At 37.8% G+C, this 20,845-nt stretch overlaps 1 protein-coding gene across 3 annotated transcripts in view; it reads right to left on the bottom strand.

Moving 5' to 3' along the window:
• Positions 1–4,889: 4,889 nt before the first annotated feature.
• The window catches only part of RETREG1 (reticulophagy regulator 1), a 43,489-nt gene continuing 27,533 nt past the window's right edge, over positions 4,890–20,845 (bottom strand). Inside the window, exons 4-9 of one of the 3 annotated variants that reach the window (XM_070940767.1) lie at positions 13,639–13,765; positions 12,201–12,285; positions 11,072–11,209; positions 9,987–10,051; positions 9,418–9,544; positions 4,890–7,609 (exon numbers count right to left, since the gene is read on the bottom strand). In XM_070940767.1, coding sequence (XP_070796868.1) covers positions 7,110–7,609; positions 9,418–9,544; positions 9,987–10,051; positions 11,072–11,209; positions 12,201–12,285; positions 13,639–13,765 — 1,042 coding nt within the window. In that variant the 3' untranslated portion in view covers positions 4,890–7,109. The remainder of the gene's footprint in view (positions 7,610–9,417; positions 9,545–9,986; positions 10,052–11,071; positions 11,210–12,200; positions 12,286–13,638; positions 13,766–20,845) is intronic. The other 2 variants (XM_070940768.1, XM_070940769.1) reach the window with 2 other exon arrangements.

The raw sequence follows: 20,845 nt of genomic DNA, 5'->3' as shown, positions 1-20,845 counted from the left end.
AGAAAATGCCTAAAAACTGCATTGCTTTTCTAATAAAATCAAATCTGTAAAAACATGAAAGTGACTATTACAGTATTTATACAAAAAGTCAAGAACATACTCATTTCTCTTAATCTCGTACTAATCTGTTATAATGTACCTCCACATATTCTAACTTTATGTATGTTTTGAAAAAATTCATATCTATTTATATTTCTATGCATTTGATAGTATTGTGATAGTAACCTGTGATCTAAAGTTTAAATAACCTTCCAATTAAAGCAGGGCATATGAATTCTCCACCACTGATATCCAGGAATCAAAATGGCTTCATGTATATTATTTTTAATGGTTCTAATGAACATGACAATTGTCTCATCCCAACATCTATTTAGATCAAATAGCAATCACTACAAATAATTATTTTGTCGTCTTTATATGAGAAACTGAACAATAGCAGTTTCTTGAAGTGGTGGAATAGAATTATTTTAAAAAAGGAGAAAAATCAGTCAAATTTATATGTGTCAGAATCAAGTGTTATATTTTGGTGGAAATTTTAGAACATGCTAAATTCTAAGGTGTTGTGGTTGAATAGACAGATGATGGGAACGATGGAAGATGTAGGACAGCTAGTAATTTTAATGCCACAGATATTAATTTCTGTTTCATATTCTGATACTGCAAGTGCTAGCATCTTTTTGTATGATTTGTTTTAGATATGATGCATTTCTATAACCATGTATGCGGACGTAGAATTGCTCTGGGCTTATAATACTAGTGCTACAGTATACTACCAGAATTATGGAAACCATCTATCACAACTATATGGCAAGACATTATATAATAGCCAATAATTAATTGTAAACCAATATATTATTTGGAAGGTATACAGTCCTCAACTTACGACCACAATTGAGCCCAAAATTTCTATTGCTAAGTGACAGTTGTTAAGTGAATTTTGCCCAATTTTACCTTTTTTGCCACAGTTGTAAAGTGAATCACTGCAGTTAAGTTAGCAACATGGTTAAGTGAATCTGATTTCCCCATTGACTTTGCTTGTCAGAAGGTCGCAGAAGCTGATCACATGACCCTAAGGCACTGCAACTGTCATAAATATGAATCAGTTATCGAGCATCTGAATTTTGATCACATGACCATGGGGATGCTGCAGTAGTCATGTGAAAAATGGTTATAAATCACTTTTTCAGTGTTGTCGTAACTTCAAACAGTCACTAAGTGAATTGTTGTAAGCTGAGGTCTCCTTGTATAGGGTAATTTGTGCTTTTGCATGGCCATTGGCATAAAAAATTCAGGAGGGATAAGCTGTTAAAACAGGCCAGAAGTCAAGAAAGGACATCCAAGCAGAATATTGCAAGTGTCGTTTGAAAACTGCCATTCTCATTTTCCCACTTGTTGAAAAGAAACCCAAACCTATGTTTGTTTCTTGAAAACATTTTAGTTATGTCTGTTTATTTATTAAACCTATTAGGGCTACTCACTCTGGAACACTCTATTGATTCACATACATTGGTTTCAATGTAATTTAAACCGCAGAGAAAGTAGGTTGAGGATTTTAACCTGTTTACCCAGAATATGGTAGAGGACAGGAAGGCCTGGAGGAACATTGTCCATGGGGTTGCGATGGATTGGACACGACTTCACAACTAACAACAACAACTCAGAATATTTCACTTGAAGATTATTTCCACAAAAATATGCTTTGCAAGTTACCATTTGCTGTGAAATCTAAGATACCATTCTTAATTACAATTTGAATACCGTTGGATATACTTCAGAAGGAGTTAAACAAGCTTCAGGCTTTGGAAGAAACTGTGAAGGTGAAACACACTAAAGATTATGTTCAAATGTCTTTATAATGATGCACTGCTCATATGTAGATGCATATTCAGAGTATTCTTCCTACTAAGTCAAGCACATTGCAAGTAAGAATTTTTAAAAAGTGTGTGGAAGGGGTACATTTTGTGATGCAAACTCCTTGTCCCAGAAGTACCGGTATCTATTTTTTTTTAAAGGTAAAGAGAAATATTACCCAATGCTTGCATACTAATATAGTTCTATACTGTAATACCATTTGCTTAAATCTGCCATATTTATGGAGTTAGCTTCTTTAATCTTTTAAATGATTTAGAAGCCATCATTACTCTACATTTTCTAAAGTGTTATCCATTAACCTTTCTTGAATTGGCTATCTAGTGGTGTTTCCATTAGTTCCCAAGAGTAAAGCTAATGTGATTGTGTGTTATTTACCCCTGTAATGACAGATATGAAAAACTTGAGGACTTTATATTGAACTGTTGGATACCGCCTGAAACAATTTTTGAGTCCTCTCTTCAATAAGCTAGTATATATGTGCATGATGGAAAGATTACTAATTCGTAAATCAATGGGTGTGCTGACTACAAGCAGAGCCAGAATAAAAAAAGCCACACAAATCACACTGGTTGATGGAAGGCTCAGATTTGTCAAATATATCAAAAGGCAAGCCACTTTTTAACTGTAGAGCATTCCTATTTATTAAATTGATTTTGGGGCTTCGTAGGTAGAATATTTTATTTTGCAATGACAACAACAATAACAAACTGTTATTTGGGGAAAAATAACAGGGGGAAAGGGGGGAAAGGGGGAAAAATTCAGCATACTCAGATCTTTGGGTGTGTCACAAATAGGTTTTTAGCCTGTCTGTTTAAAAATAAACACAAAGAAAGACATAAAGGTACCAATTCATTATAATTTTTGCAATATAAATTTCCAAACAATAAGGAAATGAGTGCAATTATATAAATGTTTTAGGTTGTCCAGAAAGGTATCTCAAAATATGGGGATTATACCTGTTTACCTAAAAACCAGAAAGAGAATTGCTTACAAGAAGTCTTAAGTAGCCCCTTCAGTTGTTTTCAATGATGGAGCTTCATTCTCTAAAACAGTACCTCTGTATCTGACATTTGAAAATCCCTGAAATATTTATTTAAAGAAAATAATAAAGTGCACACAGTTACAGTTCACAACATAATGGGTTGTACTGAGAAGATTCTCTTAGTAGTTTAACTTACAACAGCCATGTGCCTGCTCTTTAGACTTACAATCTGCAGCATGTTTCCTTAGAAGTAAATCCCACTTATTCCTATATCCATTTAATGGTAAGATCCATTAACTTTATTACAAAAGAAAACACAATTTAACGAGTTTGCATTTTACACAATGGTAGAGCCTTCTAATTTGTATTTCAAATGGTGAAACTGCCCAGCAGTGTCAAAGCTAGAATTATACAAACATCTAATACATTTGATTAGCAAGAACTGTCAGAACTTAGTATTGTCAGAACCAAGCTACTAGAACACTGATTTTGCTGAAACCAGGTGCTTTCCTTAGAAAATCTTAAGAGGATTTACTTTTAGGACTTTGCAAAGAATTTGAAAAGGACACTGCAAAACACATCGATTTGAACAAACCATCCCCAAAACTTTTGAGGCAACTATACACAAAAGGCTTCACACAACTGCATTGAAAGTTTTCCAAGGTTGCCTGAATGTCCATGTACAGACAACACTTCAATTGGGATTGTCAGTAAAATAAAGTAGCTATAGATGCACACAGAGATGACATAGAAAAGTCAAATGTATTGAAACTTCTGGGGGATGTGGCTACCTTAAGAGGATTGCTTCCTATCACACCCCAAGTCCGTATTGTACCTTATTTACTTTGGAGTAATGGTTATGATACCCTTCTTTTGCTGAGTCTAAAACCACTTTCTCCTATGTTACTCTAGGTTAAAAAAAAGTGAAAGGAGCATTTTTAATAATAAAAAGCAGAACGGATGTTATACAAGTTAAAAGTTCTCGACTTAAAACCATTCATTTGATGACAGTTTGAAGTTACAATGGCACTGAAAAAACTGACTCATGACCAGTTTTCATGTGGTCATGTGATCAAAATTTTGGGTGCTTGGCAACTGGCATGTATTTATTACAGTTCACTGTTCCAAGGTCATGTGGTCACCATTTGTAACCTTCCCAGGTGTTTTCTGACTAGCAAAGTCAATGGGGGGAAGCCAGATTAGCTTCATGACCATATGATTCACTTAACAGCAGGAGAGATTCACTTAACAACTGTGGCAAAAAAGGTTGAAAATGGGCTGTAACTCAACAACTGCCTTGCTTAGCAATGGAAATTTTGGGCTCAATTGTGTCATAGGTCAAGGACTACCTGTACAGTAAGTTCCTGCTTAACAACCAGAACTAAGACTGGCAACTCTATCAGTGAGCGACATGGTCATTAAACAAGACATCACTGGATCATTTCTGCTATTATTGTTAAGTGAATTGCCCAGTCATTAAGTGAGATATTACGTGACAGTAAATTGCAATTTTATTCCATTAACTCTGCTTATTGGAAGCAGATATGGTGATCATATAACTATGGAATATTTGGTCGTAAATGTCTAGGTCAGTGATGGCTAACCTTTTTGCCATCGCGTGCCAAGAGAGGGGGGGGCGGGGGAGGTTCGCGCGCACGCATTCCCACACCCATAATTCTATGTGCCTTGCCCTGCGCGTGCAACCCCCCCCGCTTCTGGCATGTGATGGCCCGGTAGGCCCGCTTTTCTTTCTTACCTGGCTCCAGATTCTCTCTATGCATCTGGAAAGGGCGAAAAAAGCCTTTCCCACTCCCTCTGAGGCCCTTTGGAGGCCTGAAACGGCCTATTTCCCAACTCCTGGTGGGACAGGAAGTGTCGTTTTTTGCTGTCCCCAGCCTCCAGAGCCTCTCTAGGAGTCTCTGGAGACTGGGGACAGCAAAAAACGTCACTTCCTGTCCCACCGGGAGTTGGGAAATGGGCCCTTTCAGGCCTCCGGAGGGCCTCCGAGGGAGTGGGAAAGGCTGTTTTTGCCCTTTCCAGATGCATAGAGAGGATCTGGAGCCAGGTAAGAAAGAAAAATGGGCCTTCCCCACCCCCACAGGCCCTCCAGAGGCAGGAAACAGCCTGTTTCCCTACTTCTGGTGGGCCCAGAAGGCCCAAAAATCAACTGGCCTGCGTGCGCATGCGCGCCAGAGCTGAGCTGGCATGCCCACTGATATGGCTACGCATGCCACCTGTGGCCCGCATGCCATAGGTTTGCTATCACGGGTCTAGGTACTGCAAAGTGCCTGTATCTGTATGTGACCATGGGTGCTGCGATAGTCATAAATGCAAAGATTGCTTATAAAGTTATGTTTTAAGTGCAAATGATCACTAAACAGGGTAGTCCTTAAGCAAGGACTACCTGTAGTACCTTCTAGATCTAGATGTCTATGTTTTGTTTTCACTCTGGGGGATCGCAACCCAGTATTTCTCTACACTTCCACATTTGAAGCACAGTAACATTTGGTAAAGATGTACAGAAATCAGTGTACAATCTGCTTTAGAGTTAGAACTGGCACTGGATTAGTGTAGCCTTGGGTATGTGGACTTTACTGAATGTTTACAGAAGGTAGGATGAGAGAGAAGACTTGGAACTGAACATAACATTTTTCTCATATCTGCATATTGCAAAGCCACATGTACTTTGCAAGTTACCTAATAAACATAGCAGAAAGAAAATACATTTCTCTTTAAACTGCACCTTTACTTTGTAGGGCCACACCATTACTATATATACTGATTAGAATGCCAGTAAAAATCTCTACAAATTGGAGATAAATCAGAGCAGTTAATATGGTCCCTCAATCTGCTGGCTTCTTTTAACATGCCAGTCAAAGCATGTTAAAGCTATTTCTTTTTAAAGTTTGGTTCACCTTGATAAGGCACTCCTGTTACCCTCAATTTTAAAGGTAAATCATAATGCTCAATAGAAGTTTTACTAAGTTTCTTCTCGGAGTGAACCACAAGATGTTCAATGTGCTAAAATTAACAGCATTTTATATTTATATGCCAGAAATATTTTATTTCTTATATAACAGTAGTCTTTCAGAAATAAATAAATCAGATCTGTATGATTTTATATTTTAAATATATAAGGTTAAACCATTTTAAATTAATGGAACTGAAAATTTTAAAAATTGTCAACTTAATTTCAGTTTTGAACTTTTTCCTAATCAGTTCCTACTCAACCTAAATTCAACTCCACACAGCAGATACATGTGCTATAAGTAGTTGTACAAAGAGCGCTATGGTATATAGCAGTGTTGGTGAACCTTTTCGGCACCAAGTGCCGAAACAGGAGCGCACGCATGCACGGGAGCACTGCATACCAGAAGAGCAGTTCTCCCGCACGCATGCATGCATGTGCGCTGGTCATGTGGTCTTCTGGCTTCTGCCACGCATATGTGTGCGAAGATCAGCTGACCGGTGTGCATGTGCACGCTGGAAACCAGAAGCTCAGCTTCCCGGGCGCATGCACCCCAGGGAGCTGCTCTTCTGGTTTACTGCGCTTCCGTGCACGCAAAGACCAGCTGGCCGCATCTGAACTTGGAACAGCAACGGGTGATGGCTGGCGTGCCCGGAGAAATGGCTCTGCGTGCCACTTCCGGCACGCATGTCATAGGTTCGCCATCACTGGTATATAGGATACGGATATTTTGCCTAACTCCAAGACCTTTAAGAATACAGTTTGAAAATATATTGCTTCTCTAGCTAACCCATATGAATAACTGAGATTCAGACAGGTTATACCAAAAAATTACTATCCAATTAGAGAATGTGTGACTTGGTACGTTAAGGATGATGGCAGCAAAAGTGTTCAGAGCCTTGTTAAGGTAGGATATGATGACTTTTTCAATTTTGCAGGTATTTTCTCTCCCTGAAATATTGCTGCCAAAATGCTTGGGGAAAAAAAGAAGAACAAACAGGCTGAAAGTGACAAAGATTTGGCAACAGCCAAAACTGAGCTACATTTGTATAAGAAGCCTCTTAAATTGTGTGAATGAAAATAACGTGATTTCATTTCTATGGCATCACTATCAGAAACAAAGCTACCAGCATCAATTGATCTAAAACACGTTAGTTCACTCTGCATGAAGAATGTTACAGCACATCTAGAATAATAGATAAAGCTTACAGCTCATAATTTCTCTCCTTGCATTTCACATTGTCTGTATTTATGTCGATATACTATTAAGCAGCTTCTCTTTCCACATTAATGCCCACCAAGCAGATTTGAGAGGAAGCTTGAAGACTTCTTCTTTTCCTGTGGCTCTGCCTTTGGGCTTTTGGTAGGCACCAGTTCACTTTCCATGTGTTCAAGCTCTGACTGGTCAAGCAGTTCAAAATCGTCTCCTTCTTCTGCATCTGCCTCTTCACTTATACTTGGGATTTCCTGCACAGATTGCAACTGTTCTCTGACGGCTGCTGAAACCACCGATGTAACAACATCGCCGGCAATTGCTGTCACCAAGCTGAAGGCCTGGTCGTTGATCAAAGACAAGGAAAGGCCTGCTGCAGAGTGCCCCTCCTTATCCTGCCTGTAATACTGGTCCAATGGGGTTGGGGGATGAGCTTTTTTCCTTTTATGCCGCACTGGCAAGCCAATGCTTGAATCATCATCATCGTTTGTTCCAGCACCATTTTCTACAGATGGAAATTCTGCAAGATCCTTCGTGAAAGCTTCCTCATGGTCACTTGGCCGATCAAAATCTACTGAAGGGTGAACAAAACATGTTGTAATAAATAAATCACCAGTTGCAGCTTTAATATACCTTTCTTTCTGAGGTATGACGTTTGTATACATTTCTTTGTATAAGAAGGGGGAAAAAACACATTCTGTTTCAGTCATTTTCAGAAACGGAAATGTAAGGCTTAAACAAACAAACAAATAAATAAAAGGCTTGATCCTAAGTGAATTAAACTGTCAGTTAACTGGATAAGACATCTATCTGTTGAAATACAGGCTGCAATACTTTAAATGTTCAAAGAGAAGGAGAGAAAGGGAAGCAAGATGATTGGTATAAAGACTGGCAGATCTCAAGAATTAAATATAAATTCCATTTTAAAGTTAAGTTTGGAAAAGACCATGGCCGTTAGTTTCATATATATAAATTGCAAATCAACAAAAAATAAACTCCATTTTACTATTAGTCTGGAAAAGCCAGTGGCCATTAGTTATAAATTGCAATCAGTGTTCTCATTTAGACTACTGTAACACACTCTACAGGGGGCTGCCCTTGAAAAGCATTCAAAAGCTTCGGCTAGTACAGAATACATGGGTTGTAAATAGTGCTGGCTATTAAGCACACATAACATCATTGCTCTATGGGCTGCATTGGTTGCCAGTGTGTTTCTGGGTGCAATTCAAGGTGCCGATTGACATCTTTAAAGTCCCTCATGGCATGAGGCTGAATTAGCTGAGGTGGTTTACCCATCCAATCCCATCTTGGCTGGTGAGGATAAGAAGAGATACCCTCTAGAATATTTTCTTTCCTGAGATTAGGCTGTCTTGAAACTTTTGGCTTTTGGGAAAACCTCCCAGACTTGATTATGTACCTGGGCCTCGGTTTCCAGGTGAGTGAAGAGCTCCATTTCCTGATTAGGTTGACATTGATGGATTATAATATTTGTTGGTTGGTATTGGTATTTAATTTCTTGCTTCTATTCTGTTTAATAGTTTTTATGATTATTCGCCACCCAGAGTCACTGGTTTGAGACGGGGTGAAATCTAAAATTTGTTACTACCGGTTCTGTGGGCATGGCTTGATGGGGGGAGGGTTAATGTGACTGGGTGGGTGTGGCCAACTTTTTTTTTTTTACTTTTAAAAGCATTTTTTATACAACCTTAAGAGGTTGCAGAAAAAAAATGCTTTTAGAAGCCTCTGACGATCAGGCAACTCAGCTGGGATCGCCAGAGGCTTTTAAAAGCATTTTTTTTTTCTACAACCTCTTCAGTTGTAGAAAAAAGCTGAGCTGCGTGATCATCAGAGGCTTTTTTGTTTTACTTTTAAAAGCATTTTTTCGGCCGAAGAGGTTGTAGAAAAAATGCTCTTAAAAAAATGCTTTTAAAAAAATGCTTTTAAAAAACTCCAGCCTCTGATGATCGCGTGGCTCAGCTGGGCATGGGGGGGGCAGGGATTTTTGCTACCAGTTCTCTGAACCACCTGCCGCCATTGCTACTGGATCAGGTGATCCGGTCTAAACCGGGAGTATTTCACCCCTGGTTTGAGATGAGTGGTTGTACAATGTAATGGTTATATAATATAACTTTTCAGATTTGCCAGTCTTTGTGCCAGTCTACATTCTCATAGGTTTGTGTGTGTATATTTCTATTATTGTTTAGCCTAAATGAGTTTGCATGAAAACCTTTTTCAAATTTAGACGTTAACATCTAGATTGCAAGGCATGTTAAGCATGTATTAGCGAATCATGGTAGAATTCTTTTACTTTAGATAGCTAAAAGTAATGTACAATTAACAAACTTGGTAAAATTGGAAAGAATTCATAATAGTAGAACGTACCATCAGATGTATCTGTCTGTGGAGTGTTTCCCTCAGATAAATTAAAAGTTCCATTGTCAGTCCAAGATATCTCTGAGATATCCGTGTCTGATACAGACATCTCCTTGGCTGCAGTGGCTGAGCTAACCTGTAGATTGGAAAATCAAACTGTCAAACATACTGCAGACTAAATGTTGCTTCAGTTCACATCATTTTCAACACCATAAGCACGAACCTGCCATTATAGAGCGAGAATAGTTGCTTCTTTATTTAGGCGATGGAGATATACCAACAGATATTTAAATGTTGATATATTTAGGTCTACTTTTTTTTTTAAAGACAAGCTTCTTAGATCAAGAGATTTAGACAAAAATGTAACTCTATTTCTTTTATTCTGCAGTGCTGTGCATATTTGTGTGGAAAGAAATCACACTGAGTGCACAGTCCAGTAGGCAAAGGTTAGATTATTCCACCTCATTTTTATAAAGGGAGGGAGCAGAAATATGTTCTGTGAAAGCAAATAAAAGTTCATGTGCTTCACTGTCATCAAAAAACATATTTTTTAAAAAAATATATAGGAACCAACCAACCTTAGGACATAAAGCTGATAAGTCTAGTTCACTGTCATCCTTACTTGGTTTTCTTTTGATCATTTCTGGAAAACAAGAGTCTATCAGTTAAGGATTTCTGCTTATTATGCCAGCCAAGTATTTCTATTTTCATTTACCATATTTTTCGGAGTATAAAACGCTCTGGACTATAAGATGCACCTACCTTTTTTGGAGAGGAAAACAAGAAAAAAAAAATCTGCCTCTGCCTCCCAGCAATTTGCCTCCTTGCAGCAAACAGCTGGTTTCATTTTCATTTTCAGCACAGCCTGATTAGCACAAGAAAAAAAAATCTGCCTCTGCCTCTCAGCAATTTGCCTTCTTGCAGCAAACAGCCCGTTTCAGTTTCAGTACAGCCTGATTAGCACAAGCAGCTGATTGTCAGTTGGATCCACGTACCGAGGATCAGATGTTTCAGGCTGCAGGGATTGCGATACTCTATTGCTGCCTCTGTTTCAGCCTCTGCGGGATTGGAATAGGCAATAGGCAGTGGCAATCCCTGCAGCCTGAAACAGCTGGGAGGCCGATCCAATCGACAATTAGCTGCTTGTGCTAATCAGACTGTGCTGAAGCTGAAATAGGCTGTTTGCTGCAAGGAGGCAAATTGCTGGGAGGCATAGGCCAAAGGGTTGGGGCCAGCAGGTGGGAGGGGTACATTGGTGTATAAGACATACCCAAATTTTCACCCTCTTTTGGGGGGGGGGAGTGCATTTTATACTCTGAAAAATACGGTATTTGCCACACTGATAAAAAGGCATGCATTACAACTCAGCTGTGCCCTTCAGCCACAATTTGCCTTTAAAATCAGATGATCAGGTGCATAATCTTACACCTGTCTACTTATTTATATGGCATTTTACCCTTATCAGGATATAGTCATTTAAAAGACATACATGGAAAGATCATCAATTGTTACAGGAAATAAAATATCATTAGGTTTTGAAGCTTTATTTTTATCTTTCCTAAAGATGGTAAGAATATTTTTGTACTTGCGTATTTCAGTGGATAAAGAGCCATTTTTTTAAAAAAAATATTTATCAAGGAAGCTGAAATTGCCTGTTGCTCACCTGCTCTCTCTTTTAACTTTTGGTTGATAAAGTCTTGTATTCCAAAGTTCAGTTTCAGCAGATATGACTTAATGTGGCTATATACCTTTTGTCCAAATTCATTGCATTTGAAGAATGGACATAAAAAGGCACATAATACTGTCAAAGAAAGAATAAATATAAAACCATGCAGAATGTTATATTTTTGAGCCAGACGGCTTTGAAGCAGATATTACAAATAACTATGTATCAGTGTAAATTATTTTAAAAACGATTTGCAGATTTTCAAGGGAAAACTTGGTTGCATTCACACTAAACAACTATGGTAGAAGCCCCATCACTGTAAATTCTAAATGACCTTTAGCAAGCTTTGCTTATTACTGTTAATCTGCAAAACTGGAATAATAATGTTATGACATGGAAATAAATAAATTGACATAATTGTTGCACAAATGACTGGTATGTTTATTATGTGCAGTCATCTGAATACCAACAATGGAATTGTATGCATTTCTGATTGAAATTAGGACTACTGTTTAGTGGAACATGCACTCATTAGAAGTGCATCAACATAATCTCTAAGGAAATAAAATTTAATAAAAGTACTTTCATTTATCAGTAACCTTTTAATTAATTGTTTTTATTTGTTTTATAAACAACTTTTAAATTGTTAACTCTGAAACGTATTAGCAATAGCAATAGCATTTGGACTTCACAGTGCCTTTACAGCCCTCTCTAAGCAGTTTACAGAGTCAGCATATTACCCCCAACAATCTGGGTCCTCATTTTATGAACCTTGGAAGGATGGAAGGCTGAGTCAACCTTGAGCTGGTCAAAATCAAACTCCTGGCAGTGAGCTGAATTAAGCTGTAATACTTCATTCTAACCACTGCACCACCATAGCTCTATTGTATAATATTATACATTTGTATAATATTATACAAATACTTTCAACAAATACTTTCAACAGTTATTGTATTTCTCAGGACTTCGATCACAATACAATGAGGAAAATGTATTTTTTCTTCTTAGCACACATCTTGTTTCAATTATGAACACTGTGTGAATATGGTTACATACTGCAGTGGGCATCTATGATGCCACCAAAGAAATTCCAGACCCGATTCTTTATGCATTTGAAAGAACTTACATAGAAGATAGGAGAGTACAATTCCAGGAATGTAACTTCCCAAGACTGTGAAGAATGTGCATATGCTGCAGACCAGAAGGCAAAACTGTTTTTTAAAAAGAACAAGCGTCAATCAGATCAGTCGGTAACATTCAGTACCTATAAAATATAAATCTTTTCAAGGGTCCTGAGACTGAGACTGTAGAATGTTCCATCAGAATTTCTTCTTCCCTAAAACAGTTGGAAATGTTTTAGGGAGAACAGACAGGGAACAGAAGCTATATTAGATATTGTAGGTGGGAAAAGCATAGGGAAGAACAAAGGAATTTTGTTTTGTCCTTTTCTTTTTCTTTCTTCCCCAAAGGTAGGAATAGGAATAATCAAAGATTCCTAATAATAATCAAATCAATGGCTCTTAAATTGGTTATGAAGGTATGAATTGTGAGTCTATGCTGGCATCTGACCACCAGCAGTCTGATTTATCAGATAATCTTTAGTAATATGTATGTATGTGTACAATTCTCAATTAGGTTAATTTGATGGGGGTGGGGAAATGTAGGAATTATGTGACTCTACTATTTTTAGCCATACCTTGGCATACTCCCTTTGGGCACACTCTCTTTAGAAATGTCCATATACAGGCAGCCCATTATAGAGACATTATCTATTTATTATGTAGAAGGGAGTCCCAATAGCCAAAATAAATCACACAGAAATGCTAGGACATCTGATTCACATAAAGATGAACTATTTCTAGATCTTGCAGGAATACAATTTGCAAAGCCTAATTGTGATTAAGTGTAGAACATCTCATCATTTCAAGCAGTACTGTATAATCCAAAGGGGCAGAAGAAAATATTATATGCAGAACTGGGGTTTGAATGTTAGAGCAGAACTGGGATCATGTTGTCTTTCTAGCATCCTCTGCAACACTTTAGTGGATTAAAAAAAAAAGACTGGACTGCACTCACACGATACATTACCATTTCATACAAATGCCTTGGTATGTTAGATGATCTATATCCATAAAAATGAAACTACACATTCAATTGGACAACTTTTTTTTTTTTACTATTAATGCAACTGTAGAATATTTCATAATTTTTTTATATTGCATGCCTATAATACTAGGTTCTATTGAACTTAATGTGACTTATTTATATACAGCTATGTGAAAAAGCAAATCTTTTCCACTATTCCTTCCTTGTGATTTCATGGATATGTCTATGCAGGTTTTTTTTAGCAACAGAACAAAAATCCTTTTCCATTGCCTTCTTCCAAGATGTTTTAAACTTCATAATCTAGTTTACAGATTTGAGATTCCCTAATAGTAATTCAATTTATTTACTAATCCAGCATACACATAGGATGCAATGTTAAGATTTTTATATGTTGCCAAAAGTAAAAAAAAAAAAAAGGCAGTGAAATGAAATGGAAGACATTGCAAGCTTAATTTTACCTTGCCAGGGTTCTGTTCTTTAAAATGAGACATTTCTTGGAGGAACAAGAAGAAACTCATCATTGCTTCTTCTATACATTGGTTCAGTCTAAGGCGATTTTCAGATTCGGACTCACTGATTTGGAAGCTGAAAAAGACAAATGAAGAAATGAATAAAGAAACATTAAGTCGTGAATTTTTAATGACAACTAATTCTCAACAGAATTGCAGAAATGTATAGACTCTTATTTCTTAAAATTAGTAATTCTCACTACTTCTCATACAACCATGATGGCAAACCTATGGCACATGTGCCCGAAGTGGCACATGGAGCCATGTCGCCTGGCATGCTGGTTCCTCTTCTGGGTTTTTGGTGTGCATGCGCGTACGACGATCAGCTGGCCTTTTTGCGTGCAACAGTGCTGAAAACTGGAAGAGCTGGTCTTCCGTTTTCCTGTGTGAGCCAGCTTGCTGGCAAGATGATTGTCACATGCGCATGTGCGCCAGAAACCGTGAAGACTAGCTAGCCGGCGAGCATGTGCGTGCCAGAAACCGGACATTCATTTTTCGCATGAGATGCAGGGGTGGGTTTCAGCAGGTTCTGACCAGTTTTGGAGAACCGGTAGTGGGAATTTTGAGTAGTTCGGAGAACCGATAGTAAAAATTCTGACTGGCCCCACCCCCATCTATTCTCTGCCTTCCAAGTCCCAGCTGATCGGGAGGAAATGGGGATTTTGCAGTAACTTCCCCCTGGATTGGGGCGGGAATGGAGATTTTACAGTATCTTTCCCCTGGAGTGGGGTGGGAATGGAGATTTTACAGTATCCTTCCCTTGCCACGCCCACCAAGCCACACTCACTAAGCCATGCCATATCATGCCACACCCACTAAGCCACACCCACAGAACCGGTAGTAAAATTTTTTGAAACCCACCACTGAGGAGATGGCCAGATTTTATTTGGCACATGACTTTTTTAACTCCAGAGATTAAGAAGTACATAAAATATTTCCTGAAATTGATGAAAAATGTTATCATAAGAATATATTCCACAGAGAACAATATAAGTGCTACCTAATTGTGGACATCCCAGCAAAATTTTGCAATTCAGGAGAGACTATTGGAGCTGTGGAGGGAGGGTTTCACTTTTATTAAAAAGAAAAAGAAAAAAGATACCCCAGCAATTTATGATCGCAACAATGAAGCATATAATGGTGTCACTGGAAAAGGTGAGGCTGGAATTTGATACCCAAATTTCTTCCATTTTAAAATTTTATTTCATATTTAAAAAACAAGAACATTCTTCCACTATTATTTGGTGGTTTGTCACTGAATTTTAGTGTATGATCTCAGAAATCTGGGATTACATGTAGTCCAGATTTACACCCACCTCCCTTCTCTTCCTGAAAAATAAATTGAAAGCTCTTAGTAACGATTTTTGCTCTTTTGTTGAATATGACCCACCTTAAATTTACTTTGGCCTTCTACCCTTTAATTTACCATCTAATCTACCTTCATTTGTCTAGTGATTTTCTGTAACCTTAATACCTAAATCCTTCAAATTAATCCATCTACTTTGTTTCCCTTTTTTCTACAGGTATGTTCCTTGCTGTTCTTCTTTCTGTCCCTGCTCCTTCAAAAGCTACTCTCAGAGCTTTTGTAAGGATAGGGCACGCTTGGCCCTTTCCCCATACTTATTCTCTCCTTTTAGTACTAAGAAGGGTAAACACCTTACAAACTCAAGTTTACAGTTTCTATTTCTGCAGTATGTGCACTACGGGAAGAACTCTTATTAATATTAATAAGATAGCATAAACAAATTTTATTAACAGTCAAAGATAGAACTATGCTTTGTAGTGTTCCTAATATATTAAGACATCAAAACATCTCTTCCACAGCATATATAGAGTTTTATTATAGTTTTCTTTCAGATAAAGAGTACTGATTAGAATCAACAAGGCATTTGGGAAGAGAAATGATTTTTTAAAAACTATCTATCTGATCATAACCAAATGACAAACCAAACTCAGGCTCTTGTGTCTAAATCAGGGGTGTCAAACTTAAAGCCCACGGGCCGGATCCAGCCCACAGGGTGCTTAGATCTGGCCCATGGGCCCGTCCTGAAAACAGTGAAGGACTGGCCCACAGTGCATCTGCCAGCGAAAACGGAGCTCGGGAAGGCCACATGCATGCCTCCTGGGCTCCATTTCTGGCCATGACGGCCTCTTGCAGCCCTCTGCAAGTGAAAACGGAGCTCATTTTCACTGACAGACGGCTGCAGGAGGCCATCGTGGCCAGAAATGGAGGCTCGATGAGTGACCACGAGCTGGCTATGACCACCCGGCCTCCCAAGGTCAAACACAACCCTGATACGGCTCTCAAGGAAATCAAGTTTGGCACCCCTGGTCTTTATCTTCTCTTCTTCGCTTGGAATTTTGTATTACATGTGCAAAGATGATCATCTGCTTTAAAATGCAATATTAAAATGCCCCATTTTGTTCCTTTCATCGAATAGATTAAAAATCTTATTTTTTTTAAATGACAGATGAAACAGAGTGGACAGCAGAATTGTACCCATTCACTCCAATATCACCTTGTTAGTGGCTTTCTATCCATGGTAATATGCACAAATCATAAAAAAATAGAGTTGTGAGAACTATGAGTTCCAAGATATATAGGTATTCTGCATAGTACTAAATTTAGGACTACTTATTGACCTCAAATACATCAGAGGTGATGTGGAAGATAGGCACCTGAAAGGCCACAGTATAGCCTAAGGATTCTAGTCATAATAATAATTTAAAAATGGGAACTTACTGAATGAGCAGGAAACAAAACATGAATATCAAAATAATGTAATAGAACACAGAATGCTGGCAAGGAAAAGCATTATATGCTCAATTTCTACAAATGATTACAGGGAAACTGGACAAAGATAAAACCTGGCAATGGCTTACAACTGGAACATTAAACAAAGAAACTGAAGGCTTGGTTTTGGCTGCTCAAGAGCAGGCTATTTGAATTAATGCAATCAAGGTCAGAACTGAAAATAATCATCAAATGATTATAAGCGCAAAGAAACAGAAGAAAAGTACTTCATATACTCAGCTTGTGTAAGAAGACGCTACAAACTAATTATAAATAACATAACACAGTTGCCAAAATAATTTACTGGAATACCTGTAAAAATTATGGCAGGTTATGGCATAAACCAGCTGTTGTGGTCCTAGTGGTTATCAGCACACCAAGTATCATCCCAAAAACTCTTTAAGACAGTAATTAGAAAATCTGTGCATTGACAAAATTTCCATCTGTCAATTATAAAAGGCCACACTGCTTGAATCCACACATATACTACATTGATACATTATGACACTCCAGGTTCTTGAAAAGAATTTGATGTTTATGAAGACCAACACTAGCTAAACAATGGGTGGCTGTGACTTCTTATTGTTGTTAACAGATAATAACAATACTGATGATGCTACTTAGTTGGCTAATAAAACCTTTGCAATCAAGCTCAAAGAGCACCAAGAATACCACAACAATACCCTGTTTTCCTGAAAATAGGACATCCCCTAATAATAAACCCAAACGGGCTTTTGAGGGCATGCACTAAAATACGCCCACCCCTGAAAATAAGCCTTCCCCGAAAATATTTAAATCTATGTGCAGCCGGTCCCCGCCATTGGGGAGTTAGCGTTGGGGAGACAGAGCTGGAAACCAGGTAAGACGGCAAGAGGAGCCCCATCTTGCTGCACATGCCCCAAAATAATAAGACATCCTCGAAAATAAGGCCAAGTGCTTATTTCGGGGTTCAAAAAATATAAGACAGTCTTATTTTCGGGAAAACATTGGTAGTAACAAGAAAAAAATAATAACAACAACTGTAATTTACATTATGTATTAAAAATAGAGAGTTCTGCTGCCTATGTCAATGCCAATTATATCCAATTTTTCCTTTTTGTGGACAGACCTTTGGTAATTTAGTGACATATCCTTGCACGTCTATTCTAAGCTAATCCTATCCAATTTGAGAGGCTACACTTGTTCATACCAATAGAAATATATAGCAGATGGAGCCAAACAAGAATGTTTTCCTCTAAGCTTCTGGCTTTGTTCTGTGGTGAAAGAGCTGCTTAACTCAGAGCTGAAGTGCCTCATGCCCAGTCTCCTAGTAGTTAAGACAAGCAGATGCTGCAGCCCATCACAGTTCCAAATGCTGGCCAGGAGATTCAGTTCCATTAGGTTCTCTGAAAATGACTAATGCTGTCATGCTGCTAGTGTGTAACCTGACATCTGCTCCAGGCGAAATAAACCACTGGGTTTTTCTTAGAAAGGTCAATAACATCTTACATCTCATGTTACTGGAAAGAAAGAAAGAAAGAAAGAAAGAAAGAAAGAAAGAAAGAAAGAAAGAAAGAAAGAAAGAAAGAAAGAAAGAAAGAAAGAAAGAAAGAAAGAGGAGGGAGGGAGGGAGGGAGGGAGGGAGGGAGGGATCTTCCCGAGGTTTACCATAATTTTATAGTCACATGAATTGGTCAAAGTACTCATGAACGATGTCCTTGCTTTGCTCCTCATTAAGGTGAATTAATGCATTGATGTGGTAAGTAAGGGATTATAAAAACATAAACAAATGTTTGTAGTTACACAGCTTCCGTTGTTATATCAACAATTGCAGGTAATTGACTCAGGATTGAGAGATGAACAATCAACTTTTAATTTAGTGACAGTCTTATTTGTTTCTTTCTCATATTCTTTACCTCAGTAGACTTGTCTGGAAATCCATTCTCTCCTATGAATCAATGGATATTTTAAAATCTTAGCTGAGCACAGAAAAACAAACAGAAAGAAAAGAGCTGAAGGAGAAAATAGTTATTCCTACCTGTATTGGTTCTCATGGGAAGGGAGGATAATCTAACATGCCTAGGCCTCATAATCATAAAAAACATGAGAAAAGCAACAAAAAGACACACTCCTAGGACTGTGGATTTGGTTGTACCTCAGAAAAACATTAACTGAAAGTGGGAAACTTCTGAAACTTCTGTTTATCCTGGTCAAACCTCTCATTCATATGCCCTAAAGTTCCCTTCCAAATATTTCAACTGAAAGACCAATCCTTTAGTGCTGTCCCTACTCATTAAATTATACAGCTGTTGAATCTGTGGCAAGTTTTCCTGAAAATTACATGTCTCTGTTTCAGAGACATGCACTGTTTCAATCCATGTACTATTTACTGATAAACCAAAGGCACAGTACGTGAACATTCAAATAATTTTCAACAGTTTAATTCTGTGAAAATGTGTGATTACACATTTTCACATAGTGGCTATGGCAGGTTTTGAACCTTTATAAAATAGTAGTAGTTAGCAGCAGCCACTGTAATTCACAATATTAAAACATTTTGGTCCCTGCACTGTTGCTAGTCATGAGGTAGGAGACCCCAGGGAAGGGATATACTATGTCATGTGAATGTCCAATCAAGAGCAGAAATGGCTAACTACTGAGCAACAAATTTTAAATAATGACTTCCCTGTTCCATTTGTTCACCCATATAGCACTCATTTCCATGCCAGCAAAACTATCATGCCAAATGGCGTATTCATTGTATTTAGTATTCATTACTAACACAGTATAATAATACTAAGTATTCTATTTTTCTCTTGATATTGTCTTTTGAATACATGACTAATCTCATTAATACTTCCTGACACTTAACTGAAAGACCGTTTTAAGGCAAACTGCAAATGATGTTGTTAAGTGGACTGTGGAAACAACAGTCTTTTGAACTCTGAATTATCTAGTCTTGTCTTACTCCTGAGTTATGTTAAGCTAAGAGAACATCGCCATTTCTCATACTACAACATGAACAAGGCAACAAAACACTGCATATTCACGGATTAAAATTAAGCATATTTTAACATAGAATTTTTTTTTAAAAAAGGTGCTTATTTGGCATTAATGTAATGCAAAAAAAATATTTTAAAACACAAATTGGGTATTGTGAAATATATTCAACTGTATATACATTTTAGTTAAGCTAGAGAAGTCTCAATAAAATCATAAAGATATAAGCTTGTTGTTGTGATGCCTCTCCTCTGGAACTTCATTCCCTCTGGTATGTCATATATCCCTTAAGACCTGGCTCTATCCTTAACCTTACGTTAGAGAGAATGATGTACCCCTTCTATTTCTGTTCTTTTAAACAATTGTCCCCCCCCCCCCCCACATATGTTTGGTGAGGTTTATATATACTTACTAACTTTCCAATCATAACACAGTGTGATAACCTATAAACTTCATAAATAAATACACACACATCAACTCAAATCTCAACTAATTTCAGTGTGCTTATATTTTCATTATTTAGTCTGTAAGATTGATCAGAAGATTTGTTAGAACTTCATGGAATTGTCACCACAGAAAGGGTTTGTTATTATTGACTCATTACCTTGGCAGGACTGCTCCCTAAGATCTCAATGAATGACAAAATCTATTAACAGCAAAGGAGATCTGACAAGCTCACATGATCCCAAGCTGTTCAGTGACTTGGATGTCATAAACAAAAACTTGAATGTTGCTCAGTGGCTAATCAGCTAACCAGTGAAATTGCTTCAACAAAGATGGGAAAATAATGTAAACAGGAAGTTATCAACTTACGTTCATTTGTGATTTGATTGACCCTGTCAATAGGCTACGAAAGTCTCCTGGGCTTCCAATAACAGTGATGACTGTAGGAACACCACCCCCACAACCTAACCCCATTTGGAACAAATTAACTCCCTAAGTCCTGTCTCTAGGAACTACCCATCTGCAAAATCTCCATCTTGTCATGATTCAGCATCAATTTTTTGGCTCTCATCCACCTCACTGCTACATCCAGGTATTATTTCAAGATGAACACAACCTCTCCTGATTCAGATATTATGAGAAGTAGACATGAATGTTATCATCATAGAGGTGACACCCCGTTCCAAAATCCCTGACTGCCCCTGGCAGTTTCATATAGATAATAAACACCACTGGGACAAATTGTGCCTTGTAGTTTGCCACATCACAGGCACTAGGGTATGGATGGGTAATCAGCCTATGAACCATTGTTCCTGCAAGCAGGAATGAAACTACTATAACATGGTGTTCCAGTACCCAATTCCCTATGGTCTTTACTGGAAATTCCCTATGGTCTTTTGCTTTATTGGAAAAGAAAATATGAGTGCTTTTACTGCAGGA

Source organism: Pituophis catenifer, unplaced genomic scaffold (genome assembly GCF_029215685.1).
Source record: "Pituophis catenifer annectens isolate HBS135680 unplaced genomic scaffold, rPitCat1.0.hap2 SCAF_3, whole genome shotgun sequence".
Lineage (NCBI taxonomy): Eukaryota > Metazoa > Chordata > Lepidosauria > Squamata > Colubridae > Pituophis > Pituophis catenifer.
This window is presented reverse-complemented; position numbering and strand designations above follow the sequence as displayed.